The 18,938-nt window shown below is 54.6% G+C and overlaps 1 protein-coding gene across 2 annotated transcripts in view; it reads right to left on the bottom strand.

Moving 5' to 3' along the window:
* CB2H6orf132 (chromosome B2 C6orf132 homolog) overlaps positions 1 to 18,938 on the bottom strand; it is a 49,324-nt gene that overhangs the window by 16,676 nt on the left and 13,710 nt on the right. For both annotated transcript variants that reach the window (XM_045498205.1, XM_045498204.1), the window contains exons 3-4: positions 6,197 to 6,272; positions 620 to 3,764 (exon numbers count right to left, since the gene is read on the bottom strand). In XM_045498205.1, the coding sequence (XP_045354161.1) occupies positions 620 to 3,764; positions 6,197 to 6,272 (3,221 nt within the window). The remainder of the gene's footprint in view (positions 1 to 619; positions 3,765 to 6,196; positions 6,273 to 18,938) is intronic.

Here is an 18,938-nt window from a genome sequence, read left to right on the forward strand (position 1 = left end):
CTGCAGCTGGTTAACCAACAGCCCTCCCATCTCCTTCCGGGCGCGAGAGGGAAAGATATGGCTCAGTGCTATGGTATCTGCCCACACAAGCCCCGGTGGACAGGGTGGGACCCTAGTCCAGCAGTATTGATTCAACAGACACAGGGCTCCTCCTCCTGTCTAGGCTTGGCTGGCCACAGAGTACTTGCCTAATACCCTTCTACTCAGAACTCTTCACTCCTAGCCTGAGTCTGGATCCTTCTCTGTGCGGCTGGGAAATCCCCACAGCCAAGGACCACTCAGGTCTCCACCCACACGACTCTGAGCTTGAAGCCCTGAGCCTCTGGGGGATGGGAAAGAGGAAGCAGAAGAGGGGGAGCCAGCTGGTGGGGAAAGCAGGAGGATGGGGAAAGAGAGAACAAGTGAGATGGTGGGAAACGAGGACGCAGGTCAGGGAAACCCTTTCCAGGTAAAGTGCTCCTCGTGTTCCTTTCTCTGTCCAGAGAGCCAGAGAGGAGACAACCCAATGTCGCGGGACGGGTGGCCGTGGCCTGGTGGGCTTCTCTGTGGCCCGCGGGCGGACGCTTCCCTCACCTGGCTTCCCACCCCAGGTCTGTCCCTCGCCCCACTCCCAACTCACCTGCCGGCCGCAGGGGAGAAGCCGTAGTCTCCGCCGGGCGCCTTGAACTTGGCCTCCCCGCGGGCTGCGCCCTCCATGGACAGCCTCGGCGCGTGCAGGCCGCCGGGGGGCGCGCGGCCCGCCGAGTTGACGCGCCGCATTTCCGGGCCCCCAGGCGGCGGCCCGAAGCAGTTGGGGGAGCTCAGGCTGCGGGCGGTGCCGCCGCGGGGCTGCCCGGGGCTGCGCTGGGGCTCCCCGACGTACAGGCGCTTCTTGATGAGCGACCGGCCCCCGCCGGCGAAGCGCTCCAGGCCCCCGGCCCCGGCGTGGTGCGCCCCGGCTGGAAAGCGCGAGAAGCCCCGAGGCGCCAAGGGCTGCCCCAAGTCTAAGAAGTTGTTCCGGGGAGGGGATCCCCGGCGCCCCAGATACCGGAGGGCCGGGGCGGGGGGCTCCGGGTCGTTGCTGAACTCTGGCGGCGGCGGGATGACCTCAAAGCAGAACTCCCCCTCGTCGTCGTCGTCGTCCTCTTCCCTCTTGCAGGAAGGAGAAGGAGGGGACGAGAAGGATTTGGGCAGCAGGCGGCCCTGGGGGAGGATGGAGAACGCCGGCTTTGCCCCCGCCTTTGTCCCGTTGTGTCTGTGGTTTGGCTCAGTGCCCTCTGGGTCCCCGGGGTGCTGGGGCTTCCACTGACTGGGTACCGGAGGCTGTGCTGAGGAGGCCGGCTGGGGGTCCTTCTCAGCCTCCTTCGGTGACTTGGGGACTACAGTGAAGGAGTTGGGCCGGCCCTCCTTGTGGAAGATGCTGTCAGAGCCTGCTTGGGGCTGGCTGCCGTGGCCCCGGAGACTCCCTGGCAGGGAGGACCGGCCCAGGGCGGCCCCTCCCGGCCTTCCCTTCTGTGCCCTCTGCCTGGCCGCAAGGAGCAAAGCCATGGGGGAGCCGGGCTGCACCACCTCCCCGGTCACCGGGTGCCTGAGCAGTTCATCGGCAGGCGGGGCTGAGGTTGGGGGTTTAGCTGGCAGCCCCTGGGGCTCCTTCACCTCCATGGGCTCCCGTGACCTTCCCGCGGACCCTGTGACCAGCACGCCCACTGCCACAGCAGCCTCTTGGCTGGGGCTTTCCTGGCTGCGATGGGGCTTGTAGAGAAATGCTACCCCTTCGCCGCCCGGGGATCTCTTTGGTGGGAGGGCTGGAGATGAGAGGGCTCCCAGTGCAGGAGGCTTACTGGCCTCTGAGGGGTGCCCTTCTGCCTCTGTCTGGGGGGCCACTGTAAGTTCCTGGGGGGTTGGCTTCTCCCACTGCCCAGCGGGGACCAGTTTCTTCTCTGCTGTCAGCTCGGATGATGTGGTGGGTACAGTTGTGGCTGCAGATGGTGTGGCTGGCTCAGGCACAGCCTTAGATGGTGTGGCTGGCCCCAGCGTGACCTTGGGTGGTGTGGCCGGTGCAGGCGTGACCTTGGGTGGTGTGGCCGGTGCAGGCGTGACCTTGGGTGGTGTGGCCGGTGCAGGCGTGACCTTGGGTGGTGTGGCCGGTGCAGGCGTGACCTTGGGTGGTGTGGCCGGTGCAGGTGTGGGCTTAGGTGGTGCGGCCGGCACAGATGTGGCCTTGGACTGTAGTGGTGTGGTTGGCAGAGGGGTGGTGGTTGGAGGCGGCAGATTCCTGGCCACAGGCTTAGAGAATTCGCCATTATCTGTCCTATGTTCAAAGATTCTTCCCGCTTCTAGCCGAGGCTTGGGCGGCAGAGACCCTATGCTGGGCTTGGCTTCCTTCTCTGCTGATGAGGAGAGCCGGGCCTCCAGCTCACTCCGGATCTGCCGGACACTGGGAGCTGGGGGGTCTTGGGAGATGTAGTCCACAGCGGGGAGGGGCAGGCTGGTGGCAGGCACCTTCTCTGGCAGGCTGGAGGGACTCTTCTCGGGAACACTTGGGAGGATCTCCTTCTCTGGCAGGCTGGGGAGAGCCTCTTTCTCTGGCAGGCTGGGGCCCTTCTTGCCCTCCTTTTCCTGCGAAGCCGCTGTTGGGCCTGCCCTGTGGCTGACAAATCGGTCCTCCCTCCTGGAGCCACAGAGATAGGCTGCCAGCTCACTCCGCAGCTTTTCCATCTGGCTGGGATCCCGCCAGTCCACAGGCGCTGAAGACGCTGTGTCCTCCGGACTGGGGGGGTTAGGTTTGGGGTTGGGGGCTGGGGGGCTGGATTTGGGGTTTTTTGTAAACCTAGAAGGTGGAGGGGCTGCCTTCTCAGCAGCGGGCAAAGGAGGGGCCGCTGGGGGAAGTGGCGGTGCTGGGGGAGGGAGTGGGGGTGCAGGAGGGGGCAGGGGAGGGGCTGGCGGAGGAGTCTCGGTACATTCCTTAGTCTGGGACTGGGACTGGGACTGGCCCAGCCTGGGGCTGGCTGGTGCTGCAGGTCTGAGCTCCCCTGGGCAGTCAGGCTCAGGAGCCCTGTCCGGATAGGCCTGGGACGCGGGGCGAATGTGGAAGCTGGGAGGCAGTGGGAGTCGATTGGGGGCTTTCTTGGTGGCCCCTTCCTCCTCTGGAGGTGTCCCCTGTGCCTCCTGAGTTGGGATGGACGAAGTCCTGACTGGGGTTGGGGGAGGCACCTTGAATGAGCGGGGGAAAGTGAGGTGGGGTTCTGGCTTAGGCCTCAGAAGGCTCCCCTTTGGCTCAGCTGGGCTCTGGGGGGGGCTGGTTCTGGGGGTCTCCGGCTGCCTGCCGTTCAGCGCTACCTCTGATTTCCACTTGGTGACACCCCCAGGGGGAAAGAAGCGAGTCCCCGTCGTATGAAGAGATGCTGGGGGTGCTGGGGCCGGCAAAAGGGGTGGAGGTGGGGCTAGAGAGGCCAAGGGTGGGGCAGGAGGAATGAAGTCAGGAGGGGTGGGTGTGGATGGGGAGGAAAGGGTGGATAGGGGGGCTTGGGCCCCCAATACTGGGGGCGGAGGTGGGGCCGTGGTGGGTGGGGGTGGGGGTTCCAGCAGCAGGGGAGGTGGTGGGGGAGCCATGGAAGGTGGAGGTGGGGGGGATTCCTCCCGAAGCTGTGAAAAGCCTGGGGGTGGCCCCGGGGCCGGGCCTGGGGGAGGGGGAGGGATGAGTGGGTCCTGCCCATAGTGCCCCGGCCTTAGGTCACCCACAGAGCTGTACAGGCGCAGGTTGCCGTTGACGAGTGAGCCGGTACCTGAAAGACGGGAAAAGCAAAAGAAGAGGGAGGCCGGGAGGCCATGAGGTCCTGAGCTGTCCTGGGAGTGAGCCTCTCCTTTCCAGGGAGGGGCCCCCTGCCTATCCTGGGCTCGGCCTCCTCGGGAGCCTGCACTGAATATTCTCCGTTTGTTTCACTCTCCCCTGCCCTGCTCTGGCCCGGGGGCTCCCTTATCCTCTGGCTCCAGGTGGGTTCAGCCGATGGGAGCTGCTGGCAGATCAGAGGGTGGGCGCAGAGAGGCCAGGGCATCGATCCCCCCACCCTCCCTTCTTGACGGGCCACAGTCGCCAAAGACTGCCTTCCTGGCAGGTTAGCCCCGTCCCACAGCTCAAAGATACAGGAGTAGCTCCCCACTGCTCCCTCAGCCTCTGGGGCTTGTGTCACCACCCACTCCAGTCCCCGAACTCTGCCCCCCTCCTTGCATATCATCCTTTCATGAAACCCTTTGGTTATCCCCTTTGAGTATGCCATCTGTTTCTCACGGGGGCCTTGGCTGATACACAGCCAGAAAAGCCAGGGTTCAAATCCCAGCCCTACTGCTTAACCAGATGTATGACCTTGGACAAGCCAGCTAACCTTGCCGAGCCTCAGTCTCATCATCTGTAAAATGGGCATAATGTCAACGCTTACCACGTAAAGCTGTTGGGAGGATTAACCAGAGGATTCGTGTAAAAAGACGTAAAGGGCTTACCATGGTGCTAGGCCCATAGTAGGCACCTTATGAATGGCGACTGCTCGGATTACTAACCACCTGCACCTAACTGTTTAGGTTGTAAGACAGGACAAGTGAGAGGAAGACGGGAAGTCGTGGGTCAGGGGCCTGGAGACGTTCTCAGTAGAAAGTTTTGGGTGGAAGACTCATAGGAGGGAACATGGTCTTTCCATGGAAAACATGGAACCCCTGCTTTCCAAAGATCCCGAGTCTACCTAGAAGCCAGCTCTCCGCCTCACAGAGAGCTCCTGGGACAGAGTCTGGCCTGCGGGGTGGGATGGGGGTATGTGGAAAGAAGGTGGCCTGACAGCCGCGGGCGCTAGACAGATGCTGAGAACCTCTGGCCCCAGCGGCTCACACCCCTCCCAGGACCCGGTTCCCAGCCCTTCCCCACCCCCAACACCCCGAGTCTGCAGGCCACCAACAGGCCTGCTTACTTCTCTCTTAGGTGGCCTGTCCTCTGCCTCCCTCCTCTCACTTCGTAGCACAAGCCAGGGGAATGTGAAGCTCTGAAGGGCTTCTCCCAGCTCTCTGACTTCAAGACAAAACGAGAGTGGGGAGGAGGAAAAACTGACATTCATTAAGCACCCAAGCGGTAGGAGCTGTGAGACAGCAGTGCAAACAAAACAAAAATAGTCAAAATACTGGCCCTGCTGGAGCTTACTATTTCTCTTTTAATATATAAAGTTTATTTATTTTGAGAGAGAGTGTGCAAGCAGGGGAGGGGCAGAGAGAGACAGGGAGAGAGAGAATACCAAGCAGGCTCCACGCTGTGGGGCTCGAACTCACGAACCGTGAGATCACGATCTGAGCTGAAGTCGGCCACTTAACCGGCTGAGCCACCCAGGTGCCCCTGAAGCTTACATTTTAATGGGACAATGAGACAAACAATGAACATAATACATCCATAAATTGTTGCCACACATCAGATGATGAGTGATATGTGGGAACAGCCCAGGGGTGCTGGGGTGACACTTTGAATAGCGTGGTCAGAGGAGACCTCACTGAGAAGCTGGCATCTGAGCACAGAGGGCGTTCGGGCAGGAGGGAGCTGTACACGTGTACAGGGGAACAGCAGCTGAGGCAGAGGGAACCGCAGTGCAGAGACCCCGGGGTGGAAATGTGCAGGTGCTGAAGGGCAACAAGGATAGCGGGTTGGCAGGGGCAGCGTGAGACCGGGAGAGAAAGCAGGCGATGAGGCCAGGTGAGGCCAGATTCGGGAAGTCCTGGCAAGAACCTCTGCTTTGAGCGTCATGGGAAGTCATTGGTGGGTTTTGAGCCTCAGTGTGACAAGAAGTGACCAAAGTCCCATCCAGTACGTCACTGCCTCCTCCAGAACTGGATTTAGGTTTGCCATGGCTCATTTGCAGACACAGATGTTCGAGGGGTTAAATGATTTGCCCAAAGGGAACAAAGCTCATCTGTAGGAGGGCTGGGATTGAAAGCAAGGTGGGTCTGACTCCGGGTTCTTTCCACCACTTCCTGCTGCCCTTGACCCTGCTCTGGTGTTGGCCCTCACCATCCTCCCCCCACTGGAATTGGCCTTAGCCAGCCTTGGCTCTGCTCAACCCCCACTGGCTGCAGCCAGCAGCCAAGAGGCCTGGGGACTACGGCTTTATCACCAGCTGGGGTGGGCCAGATGCTTGGGCCAGAGGAGGAAAGAAAGATGGGAGAAGCCCCAAACCCACAGTCCTCTTACCTGTCACTTCTTTGTCTGCAAAGTCTCCTGGGACAGAGGGGGTGGGCACAGCCAGTCCATGGTTCTCCTGGGCATTCTGAAAGAGGGCAGAGAGATCAGGGAACAGGGAAAGACAGACAAATAATTCTTAACTTGCTGCTCTCGGAGGTCATTTTACTGCTCGAAAATCAGCAGTGATGGTGATCGTTGCATAGCCTTGTGAATATACTAAAATATAAAAGGGCTCATTTAAAAGGGTGAATCTTATGTACAGGTGAGTCTTGTTATTTGCACAAATTATGGTTCCTAAATTTGCTTCAGACACTGAATTAGAAAACGCCAAATCTGGGGCACCTGGGTGGCTCTGTCAGTTAAGCGTCAGACTTCAGCTCAGGTCGTGATCTCACAGCTTGTGGGTTCGAGCCCCGCGTCGGGCTCTGTGCTGACATCTCAGAGCCTGGATCCTGCTTCAGATTCTGGGTCTCCCTCTCTCTCTGCCCTCGCTCCCCCCGCCTGTGTTCTCTCTCTTTCAAAAATAAATTAATTTAAAAAGAAAGAAAGAAAGAAAGAGAGAAAAGAAAGAAAGAAAAGAAAGAAAATGCACAATCAGTGCCCCAAGGGAAACAGATTAGTTTCCTGCAAACTTCCATCACAGCATTTTCATCAACCGATCAATACATTATTTTATGTGTGTTTCTGTTTAAAGACACCTTATTTAATTTTTGGTTGACTCATTGGTATTGAACTCAGGGCCAACAGCAGTATAACTCAAGCCTGAACAAAGCTTATCTAACATACATATTTTCTCTGTAAGGCACATCACAGCCTTCTTGCACTTAGGAATGTTAGCACATGGGCGCTATGCTTGGGGGCCATTTTAAATAGTGAAATCACCAACAAAAAACAAAGAAGTATGAAAAATATGGCACTAAAGAACAAAGGACACTTATTTACAGTATGAGAGCTGAAGCTAGAAGGCAAAATTGTCTCGTTTGATCTCAGCCGGGACCATGCGCATCAGGTGACTCCAATTTTTCACAGCCGTGCACATGTCCAAAGTGTCTTGAGTAGTGCTTTGGGGGCTACAGATACATTTTAGCGAGAGGCGAATTCGCAAATACAGAATCAGCAAATAATGAGAATCGACTGTCTATGAATTCTATCTCAATTAAAACAAAACAAAACAAAACAAACGAATCTGCCTTGCGCCCCAGGCACATCCACAAGCTAAAAGCCAAATTCCTCAGCCTGGCCTCCTGTTCACTCTTGGTTTTCATTAGGTATTTCCAGGAAACTAAATTTTTTTTTTAATTTTTTTTTTCAACGTTTATTTATTTTTGGGACAGAGAGAGACAGAGCATGAACGGGGGAGGGGCAGAGAGAGGGAGACACAGAATCGGAAACAGGCTCCAGGCTCCGAGCCATCAGCCCAGAGCCCGACGCGGGGCTGGAACTCACGGACCGCGAGATCGTGACCTGGCTGAAGTCGGACGCTTAACCGACTGCACCACCCAGGCGCCCCACCAGGAAACTAAATTAATTAAAAGTGGTGAACTGGAATATTTATAGTGCTGCAGATGCCCTTCTGATCTTAAGCCTAACAGACCACAATGTGTGTGCACAGCTGTCAGTTAGAACATACTATTTTACGTTCTATTTTTTTCCCCCAAACACACATTTCCATACATCGACAAAGTCCACACACCTGTGCCTTGGAGAGCTATGGAGCATTTTACGGTAGTTTCCAAGGCCCTCAACAACCTGGCCTTGCACTTCCCAGCCCCAGCTTTTACGTACCACTCACCTGTTACACCCATCTCACATTCTAGCTTGGACACCTCCCTCTCCACCGTCCTTCCAAACCACACACGGAGTTCATGTTAATCCCGGATACTTGGTCAAGCTGTGCCCCTCCTCCCACCCTCCATTTCTAACAATAACACCCCTTTGCTCCATGCTCGAAACACGTTATCTCCACCACACTACTCTATGAAGAAGACGCTATGCCCATTTACCAGATGAGGACACGGAGGCTCAGAAGTATTTCCTAAGTTGTCTATAGTCACACAACTAGCACTACCAACCCCAGGTCTGTGGTGCTCCCATCCCTCAGTATTTTGTTTCTCTAAAATCTCTCATTCTTCAAGGATTAGCTGAGCGCCTCCGATAGGATGGCAGAGGTGAAAGGGGCTAAAGGCACTGGCTTTGGAGCTAGACTGTCTGGATTTGAATTCCAGATCTGCCACCAACTAGCTGTAGGACTGTGCCAACTGGTTAAGCTCTCTGTGCCTCAGTTTCCCTATGAGGTAGTGATAAAAATAGAATTTACCTATTCTAGGGCAGGTGGGAGGATCAATGACACAACACACAAAAAGCACTCTGCTCCTGGCGTGTAGCGAAAGCCCATTAAATGTGAGCCCAGCAAACATCACCAGGAGCCCTCACTGACCTGATGCTGTTCGGAGCAACCTACAGCCAAGCCCCTCAAAGGAAGATTTTTGTTTGCTCTCTTGTGAGGTGAGGTGAGGTGAGGTTGACCTTGGAGCCCAGGGACCTATGTGACCAATGTGAATCCCCCAAAGCTGGACACTTAGTAAGCCAAGTCGTTACTCACTGATGAGCCAATGGTGCTAACTCTCTGGGCTTAATGACATAATAGCTTCAGATCTAAGACAGGAGATTCAAGAAAGATGTTTTGAAAATATCCATGAGAACCTGGGTTACAAAGGTCAATCTCAGAATTACCCTTTGGCCATCTGGGGGCCACAAACAACTCATCTCATTCTCAAAGAATTCTGAAGCTGAAGTAACCTTGAGCCGTCATCTCTTGTCTGCCTCTTGGTAATTTTCTGCCTCTACTTGATTCACACGGCCACACACCTGTTTTCACATCTCTCAAACCCAGCGATCCGAACCGGGGGCAGGGACGGGGGCCAGCCCATCCGAGGAGTGTCTCCTAAGACCTTCTGAGATGCAACACACACACACACACACACACACACACACACACACACACACACCACCGATTGTCTACTAACCTTCACCAAGGATGTACCCTCTGATTTTGATGAGGTGGGGGCCAGACCTTCAAAAGCCATGGTTGAGACTTCTGTTTACTCTTTTGAATATAATTGAAAAATAAAAAGACACGGGGACTCGGCATAGAAAGCCCGAGAGTCCATTTGTGCTCTGAATTTTGCCAGGGGTGTGACCTTGGCCGAGCAGTGGCGACGGCAATATCCAACCATCATTTCTGCACCCACGGTGTGCCAGCACTAGGAGCTTTACCTATGTTATCTCCAGTCCCTTAACAGACCCAGGGTGCAAACCTAGGCTTACCTTTTCTATAGATCACCCATGTTCTTTGCTTATAAAATGGAGATAATATTTCCTCCTTTGCAGGGCATTCTGAGGATCAAATGAGATAATATTCCTAACCCAGGAAGCCGGGGTTAGTTGAAGGGCTATGTCTTCCAATCCTCCTCTCCCACAAATGTGAACAAATTGTGAACAATCAAATATTTCTGGAATCCTTGAAACGCCTCCTGGGTCACGCCAGGTGCTTAAGTATGATTGTGCGTAGAAGAGGGGGATGGGCGGACTTCATGGGCCAGAGATAGTACTGCCCACCCTACCCTTCGATCTTCAGGAACTCTGGAAATGCATTAGACTCTCAAGACCAGAGGATAAAAGCCTGTCTCATGAGCAGCCTTGGAAACAGCCGTGCGGGCAGAGGTCTGGCTTTTCAGGTCCCCCTGCTCCCACCGACATGGGGGTCCCGGGACACGCCCATCACCTCACTGCACCGCTCCCTCCAGGTGCCATGGCCCTTCACTGTTCACCACCCTAGGGCACGTGCCTGAGTTCAACCTCATCTCCATCCAGCAGCTCCAAGCCCCAGCTGGCCCTGCCCCTTCCCACTCACGCCCACATAGCCCCAGAGGCTCACTCAGCTGTGGGTGTCCAGGAGAGGCAAATACAAACCCATGTTAACTTTCATCCTAGAAAAACAGACCTAGGAGGTGAGCTCCCTTTTCTCCCCAGGAAGACCCAGGCAGCTGGCATTGAGTGCCCCAGCTTGGATGGTGCCCTGTTTCAGTGTGTAAATAAATGCACAGGTGTAGACAGCATCCACCTCCGTGGGCGCTGAATTCCCCGATGTGAGAACCGAGGAAAAGCCTCCTTAAGAAGAGGGCTTGCAGGTGACACCTCTGTGCAGTGTGTGATCCTGATTGGATCCTGGGGTGGGGGTGGGGAGTGTGTGCCCTGAAGAACATTATCGAGAGGATTGGCAATAACAATATAAACATGCATTAGGCAATAGTATCATATCAGTATTAAATTCCTGAATTTGGTAGTTGTGCAGAAAATGTCTGCTCTTAGGCTACACAAGCTAAAGTATTTAGGAGCGGAGGGACACAATGTCTCAGCTTACTCTTGGATGGTTCAGGAAGAAACAATGTGTCTACATCAAGGATGGAGGGAGCAATTGGCAAAATGCATGAATCTGGGCGGAGGCTCTAGAGAGTTCTTCGTACTATTCCTGCAACTTTTCCGCACACTAGGATTGGTTGAAAGACAAAGTTACTTAATGCCAGTGATGCAATGGTAACCAATTGCCAATGCAATGGTAACTTTTATGTTAGATGTAGCTCACAATTAAAAACGTTAAAGGGCGCCTGGGTGGCTCAGTCAGTTAAGCATCCGACTTCAGCTCAGGTCATGATCTCAGGGTTCATGAGCTCGAGCCCCGCGTCCGGCTCTGTGCTGACAGCTGGGAGTCTGGAGCCTGCTTCGGATTCTGTGTCTCCCTCTCTCTCTGCCCCTCCCCAGCTCATGCTTGCATTCTGTCTCATAAATAAACTTAAAAATTTTTAAATAAGAAATAAAAAAGTTACAAGCAAAGATAAGACCATCAAAAAGAGAAGGTGCAGAGAGGGCCTCAGAGCATCTCTGTCCACCGGATATCAGCGCCTCACACCTTCTCCCACCATCCCCAGTCCTTTCAGTCTCAGCAATAATAACAGCAGCCGCTGACTTCCTAGCACTTACTCTGCACCAGGTGCTCTTTCTGTGTTTTCTTTTTTTAGTATTTTTTAAGTGTTTATTTATTTTTGAGAGGAGAGAGATTGTGAATGGGGGAGAGACAGAGAGAGCGAGGAGAACAGAGGGCTGGAAGAGGGCTCTGCACTGACAGCAGCGAGCGCGATGTGAGGTTCGAACTCGGGAACTGTGAGATCATGACCTGAGGTGAAGTTGGATGCTCAATGAACTGAGCCACCCAGATGCCCCCATTCTGTGTTTTCTGTCTCCTGACTCATTTACTTTCTATCACAACCTGATGACATAGGTGCTGGTATTGCTCCCTCCGTTTTACAGAAAAGGAAAGAGGCACAGAGAGGTTAAGTGACTTCCCCAAGGACACACAGCCAGTTATATCACTGTCTTTCCAGGCAACCCAGTCATCACCCACACACCCCGCTTGTCACCCAACTTTGCCAGGCACTTCCTGGGGCCCTCCCTCTTGCCACCCCTCAAGCTCATCCCTTCTTCAGTCCTCACTGTCTTGTCTCTTACCCAGACAGACAGACTACTGTCATCATCTCCAGATACTTCCCTGGCCTCTGCCTCACTCCATTCTTCAAACCCGATGCCAGGATGTTCTTTGTAAAATGGATCTCAAAGCAAGCTGCTTCCCTGCTCAGAAGCCTTCCATTGGTCCAGAGGATGAAATTCAAGCACCTTCGCATGGCATTTGAGACCTTTTGTAAGCTGTCCCCTTTGCAGCTCCTGCCATCTTCTCCCCACCCACCCCACAATCCCTGGGCTCCAGCTAGTTGTTCTCATCCTTTTCCCATTCCAGTGCACGTGGGGACCCGACTCACTCATGAGCAAGTGGGCTCCTCGCAGCAGGGATCCTCAGTAAGCCAGAGACACCACCCTTTGGAGGTTCTGGGGGACGGTGAATAGCTTGAAAAAGCCCCTAGATGATTTGGTCACACCTTCCTCCCCCACCTGTTGAGAACCACTGCAGCTGCTTGGGATTCATTCCCATGTCTTTTTGGGTCTCCTGAGAGCAAGAGCCTTGCTCTTGCCCTGACGTTGCCTAGGATGCTCTTCTTGGCCTGGAAAACTCCTAGTTACCCTTTAAACCCCAGATTAAATGCCCCTTGTCCATGAAGCCTTCCTTGGAGTTAATTTCTCTACCCCTTGTCTTCCTGTGTGCACTATTATCACGGCTGACAATTATTTAGGTGCCTACTATGTGCTAGGCATGATTATGAGTACCTCACATGTAGCAGCCCAGTAAGTCCCCATGGTGACCCTACGAGGCAGGTTGTTTGTATTTTACAGAAGAGGAATCTGAGGCACAGAGAGGCTAAGAGCATTGCCCAAGGTCACACAGCTAGTCAGCGGCAGGGCCAAAACTGGAACGTCAGGGCCTACCCTCTTTGCCACCATAGTATTGCCCTCACGCTTCTCCAGCACAGACGGAACCTGTCACAGGTGAGTGTAGTCTCTGCTGTCCAAACCCAGTCTCCTGTTGGGTCAAGTAACAGCTAATTCTTTGTTCATGCTGAGCACAGAATGGACAATGCAACAAATTTGTTACATGACTGAAAGGTCGGAAGAGTGCAGGAGAGGTGGAAAGCCTGTGTTCTGGAGCCAACCCTACCCCCATTCAACCCCGAGCAAAGTCACTTGTCTCTGGGCCTCCCTGCCTCGTTTGTAACCGCTTGCTAAGGGTCGCTTCAACCATGGTGCTCCGAATGCAGGCCCAGAAGGTGTCCTGCCTGTGACTTGGCTCACCCTCCGCCTGGTGGGCAGTGGCCTAGGCACTCGGGGCCGCACTTCCATGACAGGAGGCGCCGTTGTCTCCAGATGGTTCTCTGTCTGGAATAAAGGAGGGGTTCCGGAGCCACAGGGTGAGGCCAAGCGGGCAGGGCTGGGCTTGAGGTCACTGCTGACCTCGGACAAGGGACTTTGACTGCGGCAGTCAGTTGAGCTGGCCGCGCGCCACTTGGCGAGCTGGTCCTGAGAAAATGACAGGCCCATGCCCCAGGGTGCTGTTGACGTTGGAGGCTGGCATGCGTCTCAAACATACACGGAGGAGAGGGGCAATGTGGCCCTTCGAGGATGGCAGCCCACATCAAGAGAGGGGCACACCGACTCGTGTGCGGAGAAACCAACCAGAGGCAGGCGAAAGACCCTCTGAGCACCCCCTCTGCCCACGGGCAGCCGGCCATGGCCACGCCCCTCCCGGAGTGACCGCGCCCCCCGGTCATGGCCACGCCCCTCCCTGCTCAGCAGCCTGAGAGTGGTCCCCGCTTTAATGCCTGGGGCAGAGTCCAGCCCTGGCTCTGCCAGGTGGGGCATTCCACCTGAAACTGGGCCTCAGCCCCTCCCTGTCCCAACACCGGGACAACGCCTAGAAGCTAAGATCATTGATCATCTCACTCGCCCTGTTCACACAGGGTGCAAGTCAGCTCCGTGGCTCAGTCAAGCAGCCCTTTCCAAAGCATCACAGCCTAGTATATTGGAAAGTTATCCAGCAATGATTAGCTGCCGGGGAGGCTGGGGGCGGGGGCACCACTCCAAGAATATTTCTTTTTATTTTCTTCCTTATACGTGTCTCTATTTCTCAGTTCTTAACAATGAACTTCTGTTTCCTTTATAATTAAAAAAAAAATCCAATACAATAGTTGTTATTTTTTTAAATATGAACTCGGGGCACCTGACTAGCTCAGTCGGTAGAGCATGAAACTTTTTTTTTTTTTTTTAATGCTTATTTATTTTTGAGAGAGACAGAGACAGAGCATGAGCAGGGGAGGGGCAGAGAGACAGGGACGGGCAGAGAGACAGGGAGGGAGACACAGTCTCCAAAGCAGGCTCCAGGCTCTGAGCTGTCAGCACAGAGCCCAACCCAGGCTAGAACTCATGAACCGCGAGATCATGACCTGAGCCAAAGTCAGACACCCAACCGACTGAGCCACCCAGGTGCCCCCAACTCTTGATCTCAGGGTCATGAGTTCAAGCCCCATGTTGGGAGTGGAGCCTACTTAAACAACACAACACAACACAACACAACACAACACAACACAAAACAAAACAAAACAAAACAAAACAAAACAAAACAAAACAAAAAACATAACATAAACTTTGGAGTCAGGCAGACCAGACTGGCAATCTTAATTTAACTCCATCATCTCAAAGGAATCAAAGATGGTATCTGACACACGGTCAGTGCTCAGTAAGTGTGCCCCTCTCTCGCCTTCTAAGGATCGGCTTTCTTATTTGTAAGATAGAGATTTCCCACTTCTCTTGGGTTAGGACACCAGAGGCCACCACATACCTAAAGAGATCCTGCAGAGTTAGTAGTCAAGAAAGGTAATTTCCCCTAGCCTCTCCTCTCTCAGGTCCTAACATAGCTCAGGGGTTAGCGGTGGCCCAAGAACTTGGAGACTGCTCCAGGTACAGCCTCCAGGGTGTCTCTAGTTGATCCTGAGACAGGTGCTTCCCTGTGATTAGGGTCCCCTACTACCCTTGACTACAAATGTTTCAGAGTTGAGAAGGAGGAAGGGCGAAAAATACTCACTATTTGAGGGTAGGTTATCTTCCCTTTAAAGTTTTAGGGAGTCAGAGCCCCACCAAGGGCTCAGGGGGACAGGGCTTGCCCCACTGACGGCTACAGCCCTACCCTCTTGCCCTCCTCATGCCTGGGACACATACATCCTCATGCCTGGGATTCCTCAAAATCCAGCCAAACCCCAAGGGTGGGTCACCAAAGGCTTGGCCAATGGGCAACACATGGTTGACCTTGGGTGTGGGCCAGCTCTGAGTCTTCGCTGCACATTGTGGTAATAATGCAAGCCTCCTCACCACAGTGCTCCTGGAGCTTGGTTGGGGCACCTAACAAGGGGGGTGTGGATCTGCAAGGGGTAAGGGAAATGACCCTGAGTCAGATTTAGAGTCGGCCATGATTGAGGGAACCACTGTTGTCTGCGGGAGCAGGGGGATGGAACCCCAGAGTGAGAGCCATAGGGAAACCCCCTCCGGGTACCCAAAGCCCCCAGCTGGTGAAGCCCAGCTAGTTGCTGCTTGGCTTTGACCAGCAGTGTGAGGGTAGGGGGTGCTGGCCAGGGGCAGGACGTAGAGGGTCAAGAAGGTCAACTGTGTGTTCTCCACAGAGACGCTTCTCTGAAGTGGGGCGCCAGTGAGCATTTTCTAAAAGAGCTTGATTTTGGGGCGCCTGGGTGGCGCAGTCGGTTAAGCGTCCGACTTCAGCCAGGTCACGATCTCGCGGTCTGTGAGTTCGAGCCCTGCGTCAGGCTCTGGGCTGATGGCTCAGAGCCTGGAGCCTGTTTCCGATTCTGTGTCTCCCTCTCTCTCTGCCCCTCCCCCGTTCATGCTCTGTCTCTCTCTGTCCCAAAAATAAATAAACGTTGAAAAAAAAAATTAAAAAAAAAAATAAATAAAAATAAAAGAGCTTGATTTCTTCCTCCACTGTGGCCTCTACCTTCTGCCACAGCTCAAACTCCCTCCTGGGGGTCAGAGAAGAATCTCTACTAACGAGGTCATCTTTCTCTGAGCCTACCGGCTATCCCAAACTGCTCTTGGACGCAGGGCCCTGCCCCTAGACTCTGTGCTGTGGGGGCCCTGCTTTGGTTCTCTACAGGGAGAAGAGTCCATGGGATCAGGCGGTCATGCCCTTGGAGCCCATACCACCCCCATCTTGACCTTGCCCCAGGCACAAAGGCCCCCTAGACATGCCCCCATGCCCACTTAAATGGCCCCGAGTCCACTTCTAGGCTTCCTCCCCAGTTAGTCGTCCTGAGTGCGGCCCAAGTGGGGGCTACGCATATCCCTGAGCCCATAAAGTGGCCAAGGGGGTGCTGTCTGTGGGGAGGAGGGGGGTGGAAAGGTTCAGGGCGAGACCCTCACTGTGAGGGACGGAGCCAGGTGGGTAGAGGAGGCAGTGGGCTCCCATGGGCGTGGGAGTCTCCATCCTGTACCCCCACCCAAATAGTCCTCCCTCACCTCGAAATCCTTCCAGCTAACATCAGCCACATGAATCAGCCAAAAACCAATCATGACTGCCCTGCCAGGCTCACCCCAAGGAGCTCAAGCCCCAACCCCAAAGGGAGCCTGGGCCTTGAGTTCAGAGATGAGCTGAAAGGGGGGCAGAGTGGAAAGCAGAAATCCAGCGGACTCTGAGCTTCCAGGTGCAGGGGAAGAGGGGGGAGGGACCCAGGGCGGGTAGAGCTTCTTCCCCTGAGCCCAGCCTGACACCTCCCCAGGCACAGCCAGGCCTGCCTGACTCACAGGGTGGAGTGACCCAGGAAGCTCTCACCGCCTGGGGCACCCCTGGGGACCTGTCCAGCCAGTTTCCTTATATTTACCACACTGACATTTAATTTTTAATTCCTCATATGCGTCACCCTGGAGATGGTTTGATTCAGACTAGGGGAGGGCAAGAGGGAGCCCCAGAGAGAAGTACAAGCTTCTCACTACTGGCTGTTCGATCAGCTCAGCTCTGGAAAGCTTGGGCAAGTTCTGGCTTGAGTCTTGGGTCCAGCCTCCCCTCAGGGGTAGCAGTAAGTGGAGACAAAGGATCCTTCCTCCACTCAGCCCAGGTCCATGGTGACATGGACAGGACTGGATTGAGAGGAAACCAAGGCTCAGGTTTCGTTTCTGCTTCTACTGAGCTGTGTAACCTGGGCAGGACCCTCCCTATCCCAGGCCTCGGTTTTCTCATTCTTTATTTTATTTTATTTTATTTTATTTTATTTTATTTTATTTTATTTGTTATTATTTTTTTAAAGACAGAGCATGATCACAGGAGGTGCAGAGAGAGAGGGAGACACAGAATCCAAAGCAGGCTCTAGGTTCTGAGCTTTCAGCACAGACCCTGATGCAGGGCTCAAACCCACAAACACGAGATCGTGACCTGAGCTGAAGTCGGGCACTCAACTGACTGAGCCACCCAGGCGTCCCAGGTCTTCTCATTCTGATGAGTGCCAGGGTCCTCTCCACTTCTGGGGTTTGGTGATTTTTTTTTTTTTTTTAAGTTTATTTATTTTGAGAGAGAGGGAGTGAGCGAGCACAGATGGGGGAGGGGGAGAGAGAGAGGGAGAGAGAGAGAATCCCAGGCAGGCTCCACACTGTCAGCACAGAGCCCAATGCGGGGCTAGAACAAACGAGCCACGAGATCATGACCTGAGCAGAAGTCGGACACTTAACCGACTGAGCCACGCAGGCGCCCCTGAAGCTTGGTGATACTGACCCACATCTCAGGGCTCTCAGAGCAGGAAGCAGGGTGGTTGGAACACCCACTTTTCAACAGTGGAAACAGAGCTCAAGCAGTGGTCCATGTGTTGTGAGGGGCCTGGCTTCTTGTGGGAGGCCTCCTGCATCACCATTAGGAGTTATTTTAACACAGAAAGTCACAGCTGGGGAGACCCCGAAGGACCACATGGTATAACCCCCATTGATGGGGGAGGAGCCAGAGGCCCAGGGAGAGGAAGGTCTCGGCCTTTCCTGCAGCCCAGCGGCAGAGCCAGACCAGTGCCAGCTACTCGAGGATCAGTTGGGTCCCATCCCAGTCACCAAGGGATCCAGAGGTGCTTTTCATAACTGGCTTTTGGCTACCAGCTGCCTGCGAAAGTACTCCTCAGTTCTCTGCCCCTCCGTCTCAAGCAGAGTGAGGAAACGCCAGGAAGAGCATGGGCCTTGCTGGGCCTGTTACCTGGTTTCTTGGGCACTGCTGACTTGTGCCTCCCCTGCCCCGGGGTAGCCTGGCCTAGGAGGTGCCCTCTGAGTATGGGAAGGGAAGCTGGGGAGTGGTGAGGCCCGCCTGGCCGGGACAGTGTCAGGCAGGGCTTGGGCACCGGCCCAGCTCCCCACCCACCTTGACTTGGTGGGGCTGTGGGGGCGGGCTGTGCACACGTGTGTATCTGTGTGTGAACCCACACCCACGAGGACCTCGTCCTCCTGGTTCTCATTCTCACAGCCTCCTGTCCCAGCTGGAAGAAAGCAAACGACTGTGTCCAGAGCCTAAGGGAACGGAGTTGGGTGCCCCTGCATCCAGGAGCAGATGATGAAAGACGAGGTTGAGGCTGCTCTGTTATCTTGTGACCTGGATCAGGAGCACAGGGATGTCCCCAGGATATGAGCCATCAGGCTAAGGGTTCCTAATCTAGAGGTTCATCACTGGGGGGCTTCTGGGGGCCCCAGAGGGGCCTCTGCTGAAATTGTAAGCAAAATTGCACTTATGTGGTCCACAGACTCATCAAGGTCTCAAAGGAGTCTATGACCCCAAAGAGGCAAGAGACCCTGGTGTCCAGCAGGCCCCAGATGCTGGACAGGGGTTCAGAGAGGCAGGCGGGGGAGATGCAGGTGGCCTGCAGGCTGGCGCTGGGAGGGAAGAAAAAAGCTTCTAGATTGTGGGTGGAGGGCAGAATAGGAGGGCCTGAATAGAACTTGGAACCTGGAGCCTGGCTGTGGGGCTCCAGATCCCAACATTGCCGCTCATGAACTGTGTGACCCTAAGCAAGTTACTTTCCCATTCTGTGCTCCAATTTCCCCATCTGTAAAATGGGAATTAACAACAGCGCCTTCCTGACGGGGTGGCTCTGTCGACTCTGTTAACACACTGGAGACACTTGAAATGGTGCCCGAGACACCGTAAGTGCTGGGGGGGGGGGGGGGGGTGTTAGCCCCGATCACAGGGTCATGTCCCTGGATGGGACCTTGCAAGCTGCTT

Source organism: Leopardus geoffroyi, chromosome B2, assembly GCF_018350155.1.
Source record: "Leopardus geoffroyi isolate Oge1 chromosome B2, O.geoffroyi_Oge1_pat1.0, whole genome shotgun sequence".
NCBI lineage: Eukaryota > Metazoa > Chordata > Mammalia > Carnivora > Felidae > Leopardus > Leopardus geoffroyi.